We start from the raw sequence: 17,098 nt of genomic DNA on the forward strand, positions 1-17,098 counted from the left end.
ATTCTTCAAACAGTAGAGAGAGTAGGAATACTCAAACACTGCTTTGTGCTCTGAAAATTTATGGAAAATAAAACCAAGTCATGCATTATCAATCAGGTTTTTTTATGAGTAGAAGCAAGTAAAAAGTAAATACAACCTCAAATATATGGATTTTTAAACAGTTAGTTTGACTTCATTTTGATAGCATCAGTGAAAGATACTGTTTTATTTTTAAATTGAAAAAGCTTACAAAAAGTAGTGTCTCAGTATTGTCTTGAGATACTTACTAGGCAGACAAAATACAGCTGAAGTAAAACTGCACTTGAATCATGAGCAAATGTGCATTAACGCCAGAGAAAATTTTCCCATTGATTACACCATGCTTTGTGTTTGGCCAAAACTAACCCAGAAAGCACTTCATTAAGGACATGATATTTTTCAACACGTTTATTTGGTCCTGAAAATGTGCAGATGAGCAAATCAGGCCCCCTGGGAGGCCTCTGTCCATGAATGTTTTCAGGACTGAGGTTTTAGAGTTAGGTAGTGATATTTATATTGCTGTGGAGTAGTGAACAGTGCTAAGTTTCGTTTCAAAAAAATTTCTCATATCTGTTTTTCAGCTGTTGGAAGAAGTTCATTTGTCTTGTATCTTGTTTACATGTCCCCAAATATTGCTATGTATGGCCATGGGAAATACTAAGTAATAAAAAGAATCAGGAAAGTTTTATTCTGATTATTTTTATAATAAAAGGCAATGAAAGCTAAAAATGCACATGATGATTCTTCTTGTAGCTCAAATACCTTATGGCTTCTGTTGTATTTCATCCTTTTAGGCCTTTCTCTGAGATCTGCCCGTTGCATAGCCATATGTATTAGATGACTTTGGGACTTGCTTTCCATCGACCATGAAGGGATTATCTAGCAGCCGTAGTCATCATCATGGGGTTGCCTGTGACCCTCCGTGTGACAGTGTGCCACATCACCCAGACAGGAAGCCATATTTGTTAAATCCAGTGGACCCTCACCCGGCAGATCACCCTTACTACACTCAAAGGAACTCTTTTCAGGCAGAATGCATGGTGCCCTACAGCGATCAGATTGCCAGCAGCACTTTTCCTCGGAGACATTACAATTCTCACCATGAACTTAAAGACGAGTGTGCTCTTGTTCCCCATGGAACTGCCAATAAAACTAACCGCATTCCTGCCAACCTTTTGGACCAGTTTGAACGACAGCTGCCTCTGAATCGCGATGGCTACCATACGCTGCAGTACAAGCGGACTGCCATGGAGCACCGCAGTGACAGCCCAGGGAGGATCCGACATTTGGTTCATTCTGTCCAAAAGCTCTTTACCAAGTCCCATTCCCTTGAGGGACCCTCCAAGGGGAGTGTCAACGGGGGCAAAGCGAGCCCAGAGGAGTCACAGACGATGAGGTATGGGAAGCGTAGCAAGAGTAAAGAGAGGCGATCAGAAGGTAAGCCCAAATCCAATGCCTCAGGATGGTGGAGTTCAGATGACAACTTGGACAATGATGTTTGCATTTATCATGGCCCCAGTGGGGTTATGACCATGGGAAGATGCCCTGATCGTTCTTCTTCCCAGTACTTTATGGAAGCCTATAACACTATTAGTGAACATACTGTGAAGTCATCCAGAAGCAATAATGATGTCAAATGCTCTACCTGTGCAAACCTGCCTGTGAATTTGGACTCCCAGTTAATGAAGAAAAGCTCTTGGTCCTCTACACTAACTGTGAGCAGAGCCCGTGAAGTTTACCAGAAAGCATCAGTTAACATGGACCAGACAGTGGTGAAGGCAGAGACGTGTCAACAGGAGCGGTCGTGTCAGTACCTTCAGGTACAGTGTGGAGAACTGATTGCTGTTAACTGTGCTCTGCCTTGTTGCAGGTGTTTGTGGGGGATGGAGGTTTGCTCTGATGTTTCATTTTTCCTGAGAGGTCACTGAGCATACAATAAGGGATAATGCAGCTGAAATTAAAAATAAATCTGCCTTTTTTTTTTTTTTTTTTTTTTTTTGCCAGCATTCAGTATTTCAAACAAACAGTTTGTATTGGAACAGGCTTCATTTTTTCATGTGGGAAAAATAAGACCTCTCTATGTATTTTTTGAATTTATAAGGCATTCACAGTAGGGGTATAGAGAATTTGATGTTGTAGTGTTTGTAGTTAGCATTACAATGTCAATTAACAAGATGTTACCAGGATACAAATTCTTTGATTTCTGTAATTTCAGGATTTGCCTTCATTTATTGCTTATTTTATTATGAAAGCCTTTGAGACCTTTTTGAGAAACTTTGAGGTACCCTGGTACTTTCTGCAGTAGGAAAGCAATCTACTTTCCTTTTTGCCATAGAATATAAATTCTCATAAAATAGTTATTGTAAAGTGTCCAGATTTGTTTATCTGGCTATTTCTCTTTCTCATGGCTTTGATTCAAAAATATAAAATCAAAAGGTTGAAATTATTGCTTGTTCTGATTGTACATTTTAGGAGTACATCACCTACTCCCTCACAAGCTGTTTGCAGTTAATACAGCGTCACTATTTTTCACCAGTATTGTATCTTTAAATGTCAAGAATCAGATGTCTGCTCTTGGAGCTATCATACTGCCAGTGAATGTTTGTGGCAGGAACATGGATCAGAAAATATTAAAACTGTTTCATTCTTAGGAGAGCTGTGGATAGCTTTTATGCACTTTAAACGAAGCTCTTATGGCACATCTAAGTGTATGTGTAAGATGGGACAACGTTGCACAGAGAAGAGAGAAGACCATGAGGAAAAAAGAGGTTTGCTAAGACAATTTGGTTTCATTTTAATATAGTGGGACTCTTGTCTATTCATATAGATATTGTAACAAGTTTTCTCCTGGGGTACTTTAATGAGACATTCAGCTTCCACATTCTGTTGTTTAAGTCAGAATTCAGGGAAAGTATAGGACTGAGGTATCCACATTTAAAATTTGATCTTAAAAGGAATTATTGAATGGCATGCAAAATAATTTTGAGTGCCAGCCTCTGGGATTCTGAGTATTAAATGTAAAAGATGGATGTGTGTATTTTCTAGTAATTGTTAGGAGAATGTGGTAGAGGGGGAAAGGAGACAGTTTGAAAGCTCAGTGTGTGTTTACAGCTGTGCATATGGACTGGGGAGGGACAGAGGCTTCGGAATAGCCTAAGGTTACAACCTTCTGAGATCGGTTGCATTAAGTTGCTTTGATCTGAATTTTGTGAGTCAGAAGAAATTGTAATTTTGGACTTGAGTGTTGTGGTTACTTTGGACCTTGAGATTTCTTCTGTTTATGTTTTTGTTTACTCCTTCAATCTTCCACCCAGGTTTCAGTAAAATAGCTAACAATTCAGTATGAGACCAGATGGCTAGAAAAGAGTGAAAAACTGTGCCAGCATCAGCTTTAAACGAACACCTCCATGGGGACTTTTAGATAATATTTAACTGACGGGAATAGACTCTTGAAGTGGAATTAGAGGACATTATCTGTGTCTTTATGAAAATATGTGCAACAATTGTCAAGGGCAGAATTAGAGTAACTAAATTCAGGCTGTATTTCCCATCCTGTTTGTGTCCTCAGTAGTAGTTTTAGTTTGTTTTCCATTTCATTTCATTTTTTCTAATTCTGTGCCTGTTTGTAAAAGTCGGGAAATAAAACTTCTGGCTTGAAATTGTTAAAATACAGAAGAAATGTTGATCAGGCTTTGATTAACACTGCAAAGACTATTCAGAAACCTAAAAAAAAGGTGTGCAGATTTAAGAGAGCAGAATGGGATTACTCTTCACAGCTTAGAAAGATAACAAATAGATACAGATATTAAAAAGTCACTCTTTATTTTGAATGCATCACACTGGCTTTCCCTTCACTGTACCACTCTTCTTTTTACACTGAAAGCCCTTTGGGGCTGGGACTTTGTTTCCTTTTGTGTTTCTACAATGCCCAGCACAATGGGGACCAGAATGTAATTGAGGCCTTTTGGCCGTCCCGCAGTATAAATATATATTAGCAAGAGCACAGTATCACTCTAGTAGTGGGCTGTAGAAGTAGTCCAAACATCTGCTATTTTTCCGATGACCTTTTGATGATTTTGCCAAAGGGCTGGTGTCCTGTATTCTTAGGAGAAGTAGAAATGCACTAAATGAGATAAAAGCTACTTAGCCACAAATTTATGACAGTACTGGATAACTCTAATAATGACTTTATCAGAGTTAAATTTTCTTCTTTGATGTATTTTTCTCATTAAATGTGGTATAGGTGTTCTTACCAACTCACTTGCACTTTATGGCCCGGGACATAAACCCTGTGATCCTTGAAAGAGTGAGCTATTTTGTTCATGCAAACTGTTCTTGTTATAATATCTGAATATAATGAATTAATGACTTTTTTTCAACTCAGTATACACAAAAATTTTCTTTATCCTGGCAGCTCTGAGTATATCAGAGATCACAGATGAAATTCAGTTCATATTTTCTTCTAACGGCTTTTATCACACAAGTATCTGGATGAATTCTCAGTGTAAAGACATGGAAATAACAAACAATTATCTCACTTGGTGTGATATTTTCCACATAATCATTCTGTGGAAGGAGTTGGCAGCAGTTCATGTTACAGATGGGCTAATTTCTCATAATTTGGAGTTTGGATCATGTGCAGAGTCCTCCTGCATTGTGCAATCTTTTCTTATCCCAGTGGACTCCATTTCCATCCTGTGTACAGAAGTGCAGTGTCCCTCTTTGGAGTTTCAAGAGAAGGCATAGCTAGGAAGACTTGACTAAACTTCATATGTCTTTTGAAGTAGATATAAGCTCCTGGAATAGTTAAAAGATTGTCAGACAAAGCCTTTCCTCTCATCTGCATTTCTGGAACAGAATTGTTTTGCTCTTTTCTCTCTATTTTCTTTCTGTCAAGAACAAGGGGCTGGATAATATTTATCAATAAAGCTTTGTATTGTTTTATATATTTTAGAATGGAGGGAAGGAAGCATTGATGTTAAGAAGTAAAGTAAGGTGCTTTTTTGAACTAATTCTTGCTACAGGATAATACTTTCATTTGATCAAAGTTTATTGTTGGACTAATTTGAAAGAAGATGGGAGGGAACTGTTCCTGTTTTCTCTAAAATTTTCTTTAAAAATAGCTTTCCATTTCTTGAGAGAATGGTCTGTAAAGCAGTGAACAGCCTTCACTTCTCTGGCACCTTCTTCTTCAGAATATTTAAAATTAAGCAAAACAATCAAAGATGAAATGTAAGCAGCAGTATTTTTTCTGAGAACAATATGGTCTAAATACACAGGTAGATACTTTTGCCACCCTTGTTTTCTATGAATTCCTGACTGTTGAAGCTAATAGAGTATCTAAGACACTGCACAGTTCGTCTCTAATTATAGCTTTGGCATTCAATATTCCCTGTAATTACTATTCCCATAGGGCTTGGTCCCTTTGTTAAGAGAGAGAGAAAGATACAGGGATCATATTTTTCATATTATTCCTCTTTTCTTTTAATATGGGTCGGTCGGATGTTTTTTTCTGACCTCGCTGTATGAGACTGAAATCAGTTGTGTCAGATGCTCACGGCTGAGGAAGGAAGTTCACTTCTGGAAAGTGAGGTGCCGTGGGTGAGGAAGCCTGGGCAGCCGCCAGGGTTCTGGGCTAGAGTCAATAGTCCTTTGGTGGGAGACCAAGGGATACACTATGAAAGCTGTGAGCAAAGTTTCTGCATGTGATCAACATTTTCGTGTTTATCACAGCCTGAATCTGCTAGCAGAGGGTTCTGGTTGTGCTCAGTGTCCTATGTGAAGGTTGTCCATAATGTGCAGTAAGTCTTCTAGTGTTAAGAAACTCAAGTTAGTGACTTGCTTCCCAGCCTTAGAACAAGGCATTTCCCTAGTTTCCTAGGAGTCAGCACTTATTCCAAGCCTCTTTCTGTTGCCTATGTCTATGGATGGACAAATAAAAAGCATGACTTCACCCTAAATAATCCCGGTGATCGTAATCGGTCATTTGATTTGTTAACTCCATATATTAAACTGAGTATACCAGGTAAATTGCTTATCCTTATGACACAGTAATTTATCCTAGGTCTGTTGTGCTGGACTTATGTGTGCAGGTCTATCTGCATTTTCAGTTATTTTCTAATTTTTTTCTCATTAGTATTGTTTGCATTTCTGTCAAAATAACCATATTCAAATTATTTTTTCAATATGTCCTCATATATATGTGGAAGTTGTGTTTTAATCACCACTATTATTGAGCTATTTTCAGTTGTAACAATTGCTGTGGGATGGGGAACATGAATAATTAGTAAAGTCATGGGATTATAAATAAAGCAAAAATAGCTAATTTACAAAAAACATATTCATAACAAATAATTCAACTGAGTCTACATCTTGATTATTTAGCCTACCTGCGAACCTATTCAAGCTGCCTTTGTTGTATTAGGAGAAAAAGTAGGAGAACACATAGCATAGCCCTCCCTCTCCCCCTTGGAATCCTTTAATTTACCTAAAAAATATTTTGTTAGAAGAATTATTAATGTTGGTGAGAATGATCTTGCTACCTATCTCACCTTAGCAACTGCTATGCTGTCATTCATTTTATTAAAGCCTTGACCAACCTTTGGTGTTGGAGTAATATAGTAATGGAGACCACCTAAGTACTAAGAGAGCTGGTTTATGGCAATGACAGTACTTTAGATACAGCTGAATTTTATCTGCTCCTGTAGCTTAGCTTGTCATTTTCTATTCTTTGGTTTTACCAGCTTTCTGTAACTTCTTAGTACTGAATGTACCAGCACTAATGTAATTTTTTATAGATTAGCTTGCAGAATTACTTTTGGTTCATCTTGTTAGCATCCCTACATTCTAATAGCACATCCAGTAATGAACATAATTCTGTCAGCTCAATTCCTGTCTTGTGTTGCTAGCATACAGAATATAGGATCTAACAACATACTTGGGTGATTCTATATTACATATGCTGTTGTGTCAGAAATATTTATGCAAATTATGGCTGCACATAATAGCTAGTGTTTGATATTCCAGTTCCTTTTGATACAAACAAGGATAAGATTTGATTCAGTGCTGGATCTGACTCCTTTCTGCAGCTTTAAATATCTGCCATGTTCTAATCTGATTGTTTTCAGTAATTTCACTGTAAAGAAACCCAACTGAAATCTTGAAGACAAATCCAGTCCACCAAAGAGGATTATTTCAAGCTGAATCTGAGTTTGTAATCCTTGATATTTCTCGTGGAGACATGCACAGCAGTTGGGAAATAAACACTGAGTGGTGATATATCTTCTTTATTAGGAGGAAAATAATAAGGAATATTTGCCCTCCTTCCAGTTATACTTTTTATTTGAAGAATGGAATTTGTACAAGGAATTCTGCAGTGCCAGAAAAATAATTTGAGCTGGGGGCAGGTGGCCACAATGTCTGTTCTGCCCTACATATGCTCTTCTGTTGTGCGTGTTGCATTGCTGAGCTTCTCTCACTAATGAATTAAGCAACATAAACATGAATCTGTTGTATTTCTTTTGTCCTTTCATCCTCTTATGTGAAGTCCATCCTCTTACTTGGTTGAGCACAGGGTGAAGAGATTATATGACTTCTGATAGATATACCATTATGCATTTGTCTTACCAAAGGCTAAGAAATGTGCTGTGCAGTTGGATAGGGCATAATGACAGTTGTGATGGGCCAGGGCTTCCAGAGATTATCTTGGAATTGTTCCTAAGAAAGTGTCTTCTGTGCAAATACGTTTCTGTCTAATTTTGCTTTACTGACATAACTCCATTCTGCTACTCAGTTTGTTAGGAAATCTTCTAGATTTCCTGGACTCTAGCCATTCAGTTCCCAGAAGATGAGAGTCGAGACTATAGTCTTAATTTAGTATCCAGTGAGACAGTACTATAGAGCACAGGTGGCATCTTGGGGTTCCTGAGAAAACACACCATGATATTCTGAACTGGGAAAAGTTTCTGTAGAGCTGAATGAAGGCTTCTTACACAGGTATATCTCATTGCTGTAATCCAAAGAAAGCATTGTGCAAGAGTCATTGAAGTCTGGCCACTGTGTGGTAGAAGGTCTCAGAAGCTAATAGCCATTTGGAGTTGGTAGGTAACTGCATTACTTCGAGCTGCTGTTTGTGGGAGTGCAGCATTAGCAAAGCATCAGAGATTATCCAGAGATTATTTGTTTCTCTCAAATACTCTCTTACTGCTCCCACCACATCTCTTTCACTTACAAGGATTCAGATTCGGCTACATGTTCTTCATCCATGTGCCAATTCCTGTCAGCTTGATGCTGGACTTGTGGTCATGTGTAAAAGAAAGGTAAAATGACATCTTATTTAACAGTATTAGCATTTGACTCCAACTGATCACTGTGTGCAGGTACTGAAGTGACTAGGGACAGAACTGATTCACCCTAAAGAAGGTATCTAGTAGTGAAAGGTCATTTTTCCTTTACTATTCACTGAAAGTGCCCTTTCAAGGATTGATGTTCATGTTAATGACAGGCTGTAGGTCTTTGTCATGCTTCTTGAACCAGAAAGCTTTAAAGGCATTGAAAAAGATGCCCGTACCACTGAGAGAATATCATTGACAAGTATCATCAAAATTATTTTAGTTTAAGGTCCTGGCCTTAAGTCACACTCTGTGGCCTTCAATTATGTTTCTTTCAGTTAGTTGAGGTGGTCGTGGCTGTTTGGCTTCTTTTCTGCAGAACATGTGGTCCTCTTCACTCTTGGTTGGATTTTTGTATGTAAACCAGCAGGGGAAAATTCATTTTGGAATCAAATTGAGGCTGTTTTGTGTAGGAGATACACCATTATCATTCCCTATCAGACAGGATGTGAATCAGATTCACGAGTCAGTGGTCAAGGCACCTTTTGATGAATGAAAACACTAAGCTGTGGCAATGCTCAAGGAATTTTGTCTATTGACTCACTCCTTGAGGATTCATACTGTTTTAGAAGGTTTTCTAAACTATTGCTGAGTGAAGGAATATGGTAATCCTTCACTGCTTGTTCAGTTTTGATGGAAGTTGTGGGCATATAGGATTCAAGAAGCAGTTTGCTGTCTTAGGCAAGTCCTTTTTCTTGACTGTTAATATTCTTCATGTAAAAATATATGGAGAAAAGTAATCCAAATAAAGTGGGTTTAAAATAGTATCTGGTTGCAGAAATTGCACAAGCTAAAGCAAGTGTTGCTGCAGATACTGAAAATTCTAAGTTTGTACTAAATGAGAGTAGCCTCCTTATCTGCCTTTATGAAAATTCTTGAAGCCTATTAAACCTATGTTTATTCTCTAAAGGTTAAGACTTTCTTTTTTGCACAATTTAATGACTCTTCACACATGCAAGTTGACACAGTGGAATGCTGCTCATCTTTACTGGTCCGATTAATTCAAAATTCATGAGTGCCAGGAATAGGCTTAGCAAGTGGAAGATGGCAATTGAAACTTCCTTAACAACATGCAAAGGAGGCATAATAACTGCTAAGAAAACCAAATTGCATGGGTTTGAAAATCTGCACTGAGCAGTCATTAAGCATTGTTCTTCAGTTGTGTGATTTCATTTCATTAAGTATTTGCATACTAATAGAAAGCTAAAGTTACAAGTCTACTGCTGTGAGCGATGGCTAGCCACTCCCTTCCAGTCCTTGTGTTTACTTCTGTAGTCATCCACACTGCTTTGGCAAAGCACAGGGAGAAGCTTTAATGCTCTCAGCTGAAATAAACCAAATCAAACTAGAGATCAATAATGAACTTAATTTGCTATAGAGACAGTCTGTTTGGTATTTCATCCAATAAGGTAAGTTAATAACAATTCTGGGCAAAAAGAAGGAAATTTGATATTGTAGTTTTTAATATTTAAAGCCTGAATAAAAATTGTTTTCTGTACTTCTGTCCTTAAATGCTGTTTTTTTCACGTTGGTATGTGAAATAATGTACTCACTATGTGTGAGTTTTTGAAATGGATGGCTGAAAACTAGAGGCCAGTATACCTGTTTGTTTTGGGGACCTAGGCTATCTGTTAGAAAAATCAAGTTCCTTTATATCAAAAGAAGGCTTAAAGGAACTGACCACGCATTTCAGGCTGGCTAATATCAAAGTGTGAACACTTGCAGAGCAACATAAATTCAGATAATGATCTGGACTGGTAGCTCATTCAGTGTCAGTGAATGAAGCTGAATCCAGGTAAGAGGCTGTGGTAATATGTATATGATCTGTTCTGTTTACGGTAAATTTTGTATCTGTCATTCGCTCAGAAGAAAGAAAGTACAGTCAGTGTTAGTTTTCACACTTGTAATAAACATTCTATTTTTAGGTGTATGTTGAAGGATTGAACTTGAAAGTTTCTATAATTTGCCCAGTTCTGAGGCCTTTGCTAAGTATTTTAAATAATTTTTTTCAACTAATGGTGGTTTCTTATTTCACTAGGCTTTTTGTATAATTAAAGTACATACACTTTTGATTATTAGGCTTGTAAAGAAAGAATGATCTTAAAGATCGTTTGCAAAATGAAAGGTTCTCCAGGCTGTCCATCATATCAAGTGTGAATAATAATAGCTCTATTTCAGTAAAAACAATGATGCTCATTGTTAGATCTGAGTTTTCTTTTTAACTACTGAGTTCTCTCGTCTTCTTCATGAGAGTAAAAATAATTATGCAAGTGATGTTTCTGCTTGATATTCTGCTACTGAAAAAAAAGGATATTGCCAAGGTAATTGGATAATATGATTTCCTTGAAAACATTAAACAGCTTTATCACAAGTATGTCAATCTTAATGCTATAAATCCTCCAAGGCAGCAGTTACTGTGCATATGTGCTTGCATGCAGCATAGTAGGTGACCTTGCAAGGTATAGTATCAGCCATTTAAACATAGCAAGAGCCTGTAGGAAAATTTGTACAGACCTCCTGACTAAAAAAAAAATTTAAAGGGCTAGAAATTCACATAGGCACTTTTCCCAGCATTTTTCCAGACCAATAGAAAGCAAGGCATTACAGTATGTTTAGTACCATATGCGTAGAAACACAATTGCAGGAAACAGTGTGATCAATTTTATTTTCCTAATTTGTAGTTTTGAGAGGGCTTGGTGTGTTGTTTCTTTCCCATGATATGAAACCCTTCAATGTGACAGTAAATTGTATTCTCTACTATGAGCTGCTACAGCCATTCCTATTAGGCACCAAACAAAGAAGCTCTGAAAATCAAGTCACTTGTTTTAGTTTGTATTGCTTTAGGCATTTACCTTAGACACAGAAGTATTAAAATGTTGATATTATATTAGCTACCTCTTTTCTCTAAACAGCTAAATAGATATAAAAATAATAATACTGAGTTTGAAGGGTTGTGTATCTTACTCAAGTAATGCACAGATAATGCTCTGAGATCCTTTCATAGGAAGTATCATAATGACTATGCATAAAGAAAACAAACGTCTAATACTTCTAAAGCTTATCTTTACCTTGGAAGTGCTCTCTACCAGTTTCATCATATCTTACTGTTTTCTTTTGTGCTATCTTCTGAAATCAGGATTTCCAACTCTTGTGAAACTGAAGGAAGATAGCAGGGAGTTGTACCCAAATTTCTTTTCCTAATATTCTCTTACATATTGAAACCTTTCTGACAAAAACAGAAATCACTCAAATATCTGCAAGAAAACTAAGCAGACTAACAAAAGAGAAAATACTACCTACCACTCCTTTTTAATCAAAAATCCGTAACATTCTCTTACTGCAGCTTCGTCTATGCAAGTAGGACAGTTTGTGCAACCCTCAGACTTCCTCAATGCCTAAACTGAAGTCAGAAGTATATCTAGGTTGGTATTTTAGGCTGCTCTCCGAATCTGGGTGTTTTTCCTAGCTGCAGCTGTGCTTTTCTCTTTGGCACATAAAGGTTTTACCCTTAAAACCATAACATGGTGGTGGAACTTGGCTTGCATTTCTGTCATTCTCATCGTTTTTGCACATGCAAGTTGCAGTCCCCAAAACAAGAACAGGTCTGCAGCACTCCCTGAGACTGCTCTGTCCCTGGTCTCTACATGAACAGCTCAGCTTTTTTTCCCACAACTATAGTGTATAAAGGCAGAAGAGGTATTAATAAGAGTGTGTTGTGTGTCATAAATTACCCTACCTCACTGAGCAAGCAGAGCTGAAGCGGGGGCTTCCTTGTGATCCCCTCACACAAACTGTGCAGCCAGAGCAGTGCTCTCAAAGCTCATCACGGAGCTTCCATCTGCAGGATTTGCATCTGTAAATAGTAAGTTTTGTGGCACATTCATCACAACCAGCTTTCAAAGTTTGGACTATCATATTTAAATCATTCTGAGAAGCTTTGGGATGAAAGGCATTGTACTTACATATGGTACTATTGACAACACAACTCGAGAATTTCAGATTTATGATGCCCACTGCAGCTGTAGCTCATCTATATTGCAGCTATGGACTACAGCATTAAATTTAATAGTACGTCTATTATTTGATAAAACTATAAGTGTTCAGCATGCCTGAATTATAAGTACTGTTTGAGCATTATAACTTAAAATCCTCTGACTTTTCCTTAGTTAAAGACTCCAACCTGAATATTACCATATTTTATTTAGTGTATTAAAGGATTCATTTTCTTTTTTATTTTAATAAGAAAAACATAGATCCTTAACTAAAGCATGGTCAGTAAAATATTAAACAGATAGAAGAGTATGTCCTCTGAGGTTTCACATATATTTTACATATCTTACTTAGATATTTAATATCTGCCTTAAAAGTGACTGGAAATACACTTTTAATGATTTAAAGTTCTGGCTGAAATCCTAGCATTTCATCAAGTTTGATTTCACTAACCCCGTGTCAACTTCTTTCTTGAACATGAGTGATTTGAAAAATCAAGGTTTGCCAGTATTCCAGACAAAAGGGAGCTGTAGGTTCCTAGGTGTGTATGAGGGATGTTGTGAAAACAGACTGCATTTTCTTTTCTTTTTTCTTTTTTCTTTTTCCCTTTTTTTTCTTTTTTTTTTTTCTTTTTTCTTTTTTCTTTTTTTTTTTTGCTGATCCTGTAGCTGTAGAACTAATCAGGGCTGCAAAAAGTTTTATTCCCTCTCTTTCATAAGCATCCTGGAACAGAAGTTCAAAATGATCCATATTCCTGTATGTCACAAATGAAAATTCAAAACCACTACCAAGTATTACATTCATCTGCACCTTACATACATACACACACTATGAATGGGCCTCAGCAACTTCCCACTCTAATTTCCCGTATTTGGGGTCTAGGCATAAATTTAAAAGCCACAGAATTCAAACATTGCTTATGGGCTTTTTTCTTTTGAGATGGAAACTTATCAGGGCCTTATGTTCAATTCTGTTCCTCCACTGGGATTTCTTGATGTTTAGTACTCTCTGTCTGTACTACTAAAGTCCTGAATTAGAGTCTTCCCCTTTATTAGACTGTATTTAAGTGTATTTATTGAATTACTTCCTATGGGTATGCAATTCTGCATGCCATTGTTCAGTAAGAAAACTGGAGTAGAAATATTTCCCTGCCTTAAGAAACTTACAATCTTGAACCTAGAGGAAATACAAAGTGTGGGGGGGGGGGGGGAGGGAGAAAGAAGGGAAAAAGGAAGAAAAGCAACAAACTTTGCACACTGAAGTGGAGTCAGGATCATTAACCAGGATCATTAACCAAAAAGTATTTGAAAAAACATAGGGTGATGGTTAAAAAAGGCACAAGGAAGGAATTGGATAAAGAAAACAAGGAGCAGCCAGGAAGGAAGTCTGAGTGCTAAGAAGGAAAACAAAATAATTAAAAGAAACGTTGATAGAGCTACAAGCTGTAAGTATACTTCTAAGATTAAATCTTGACTTCACTGAGGAAAATGTCAGCAGTCCCAGTGAGTCTGTCAGGGCCAGCCTTGACCAAGGGAGATTTGAGGGAAGAAAGAGAGCTTAGATTTAGCACAGGAGAAAACAAGTACTTTCTGGAGTCTGGAAGTTCAAAGAAGGCCATAAATCACGATGTCAGCAGCAGGAAATAAAGAGTCAATGAGGAAGAAAGTTGGTGATGTCTTGGGCTTGAAATCAGAATGAAACAAAGCAATGGCTTGGCTTATGAATGCTTTAGTTGATTAATTATAAGCAGCAATAGTTCCATGAATGCTTTGGACCATTAAATACCTTTGTTCCTTTGTTTAGCACAGTGGTTTTTTGATTGCAGTTTGCAGTAACATAGTCTGATTTTATGCCATAAAATTTGACCTACATTGACAGTAACATTTGTGGACTCAGGCTTATGTTTGTAGTGGGAGTCAAGAGCGAGGCTGTTAGCAAACAGTCCAGTATTTCTGTTTTGATTGTCTAAGCAAACTGGCATGTAAGCGCTTCTCGTTGAAGTTTAAAAGCAATAGATACACAAAATACTTTGCAGAAGTTAAATAATGTAATAGAACAAACTCCTCATAGAAAAGTAACTGATTTTCCTGGCAGAAGTGAGCATTCGTAAGCTCTTGGACAAATTTTAGCACCCTAGATTTGATATTGTCTGTTTAATACAGCCTGTAATGGTTTGGGGTTTGGGGCCACTGCCTCTATAGTTTGTTGTATCTAATTGATTCAGTAAGGATAATTAGAAAAATAGGAAACCAAAGAGGAACTACTTTTATTTAAAAACTTGCATACAATATTTTTTAACTAAAAACTACATATGCAGTTTCACCTTTACTATAAAAATGAGGAATCTGCAAAATTCAGTGGAGTTCAAGACAACAACTTCAAGAATTCAGCTCTGCTGCGTATTGTTTCACCTATTACAGGAACAGGTGTTGTTTTATGATAGGTGGAAAAAAAATGATCAGAAGCCCCAAGAACAGGGGAAGGGAGGGAATGGATGGGCAAGAGGACCATCTCTGCTGTGTCCCCAAATCTTGTGAACACGCATTGGCAGTGTTCCCTACTTCAACAGCAAAGATTGGGTGACTTTTACATCAGATTAAGAGAAATAATGAACATGAAGAAGAAGATGAAAGGAAAGAAGACAAGGAAGGGAATAGAAGAGGTCTATGACTCAGACATGCAGACTAGCATAATTCAAAAGAAGGATTCCTACAAGCTAATGGGTGTCCACTAGCACTAAGCATGTTACAGAAGCATTAGTGTTGTAATTTCACAGTTATAAGCCTACTTTTGTGACACTTAGTAAGCAGCTAAACTACTTAGGAATATGTCTTGAACCAAAGTCATTCTGGTAAGTGCAGGCCCATGCATGCACAGTCTGAATACATTTTGATTAGAGATCCATATTTTATCCTTTGTATCTTGTTGAATGTACTGGATATGGTGAGATGAACCAAGAATACCATGATCTGGTTCATAAGTCCTTTTAATGGCAGCAGTAGTCAACAGAAACAGATTTATCTAACCTATATAGACCTAATTGAGGCTCCTGTGTTAGTATCATACTTGTTATACACTTCCTAGGTAACTAGTGGAAAATAAGAGATAACTCCAGAGGTGCTTGTGACTCCACAGGGAGATGAGTGAGCCCACGCTACAAACCGCAACTGCAACTGGGGCTGGGCCCTCGTCCATTTGAATTTCTGTTCTGGCTCTGTTGTGGTTTAGTGCACGCAGATCTCACTGCGCAGCTACGTCAGGGCAAAGCGTGCTAATAAGGGAATTGTATTTACAACTGCAGGTTCCTCAAGATGAATGGACTGGGTACACGCCGCGAGGGAAAGACGATGAGATTCCCTGCCGGCGAATGCGTAGCGGCAGTTACATTAAAGCCATGGGGGACGATGACAGTGGAGACTCAGACACAAGTCCGAAGCCATCCCCAAAGATTGCGGCACGAAGAGAGAGCTATCTCAAGGCCACCCAGCCATCCCTTACAGAGCTCACCACCCTCAAGTGAGTCAGTGTTTTATTGCATCGTTTAGCAGTCATAGATTTTCTATTCCTATTTGTTTCTGTCTTTCTTCATTTCTACATACCAAACAACTGTATTCAATCACACTTATTTTTAGTATGGGGTTTTCTGAATGGTAGATTTGGGCATATGTTTCAATGTTATCCTGAAAAGGGAAGCTTCTACCTGTACTTTGAATTTGCTAGTGTTTCAACCTGTTAATGTTAAGTGAAACTGTACAGGTATATAGAATAGGCCTGTTCTTTAAATAGTTTGCAGAATTGTAGCTTAGGACTGCATAAGCTTTATATAATTGTGTATTTATTTTGAGTGTAAACTCAACATGAATAGTACATGTGAAATTAGCCTAAAGCTAATCTTTGCAACTCATCAGAGAGAATCTGACATTTAATTAAAAAGAACAATGACTCTCTGAAAACAGACAAATCCATGGAATCCATGGAACAGACATCCACTCTTCCATTCACTCCGAATTACACTGGGTTTTTTTGTGGAAAATTATAACCAAAAAAGAAATTTTAAAGATTGTTTATGAGAGCTTTGGTCAACAGGAATGATGAATTTAGGGGATTTTATGACATTTTGTATTTTGTATTACTAAAGGTTTTTAAAAGAGCCTAGATTCCTAAGAAAATTGCAAGAATTGACAACTTTGGAATTAGCATTTTTAAATGATTCTAAAATGGAGAGCTCCCCTAAAACAATAGAATCAATTTTATCCATAAAAGAAAAATGTGGATTTAATTCAACAATTGTTTCTGTGCATCTCCTGCAAAATATCATAGTGAATCATAATTTACTGAACCAAAAATAACCTAATTTTAGTATAACTTGCCTAAGGCTGTAGCTTTAAAATGGAAAAAAATAATCTATATCTCCTCTAGTATCCATGATTAGTGACAAGAGAATCCGTCATTTCTTCATTAATTTCCTCTCCTTCCATGTCCTCCTCTCTTCCATATTTTCCCAGAGACCTTATCTGAGAAATAGATTGTAGAGAAAAGTGTTTGATCCTTGTTAAGAATGTCATGCTCTTGACATCATGATGAATAGCACAGAAGACAATAACATGCTTATCACAACTCCCCATAGCCGCCTGTCTGACTGTCTCAAGAGAGGCCAGGAATTTCTTCTGCTCTGTCCTTTCATAAGTTTCCAAAGGAGA

The 17,098-nt window shown here is 37.4% G+C and overlaps 1 protein-coding gene across 2 annotated transcripts in view; it reads left to right on the forward strand.

Moving 5' to 3' along the window:
* Nucleotides 1–884: 884 nt before the first annotated feature.
* The window catches only part of DLGAP1 (DLG associated protein 1), a 138,140-nt gene continuing 121,926 nt past the window's right edge, over nucleotides 885–17,098 (forward strand). The window contains exons 1-2 of one of the 2 annotated variants that reach the window (XM_062570185.1): nucleotides 885–1,838; nucleotides 15,700–15,914. In XM_062570185.1, coding sequence (XP_062426169.1) covers nucleotides 885–1,838; nucleotides 15,700–15,914 — 1,169 coding nt within the window. Of the gene's footprint in view, nucleotides 1,839–9,766; nucleotides 9,818–15,699; nucleotides 15,915–17,098 lie in introns of those variants that run through there. The other variant, XM_062570186.1, reaches the window with a different exon arrangement.

The sequence above is a fragment of the Rhea pennata genome, chromosome 2 (genome assembly GCF_028389875.1).
Source record: "Rhea pennata isolate bPtePen1 chromosome 2, bPtePen1.pri, whole genome shotgun sequence".
NCBI lineage: Eukaryota > Metazoa > Chordata > Aves > Rheiformes > Rheidae > Rhea > Rhea pennata.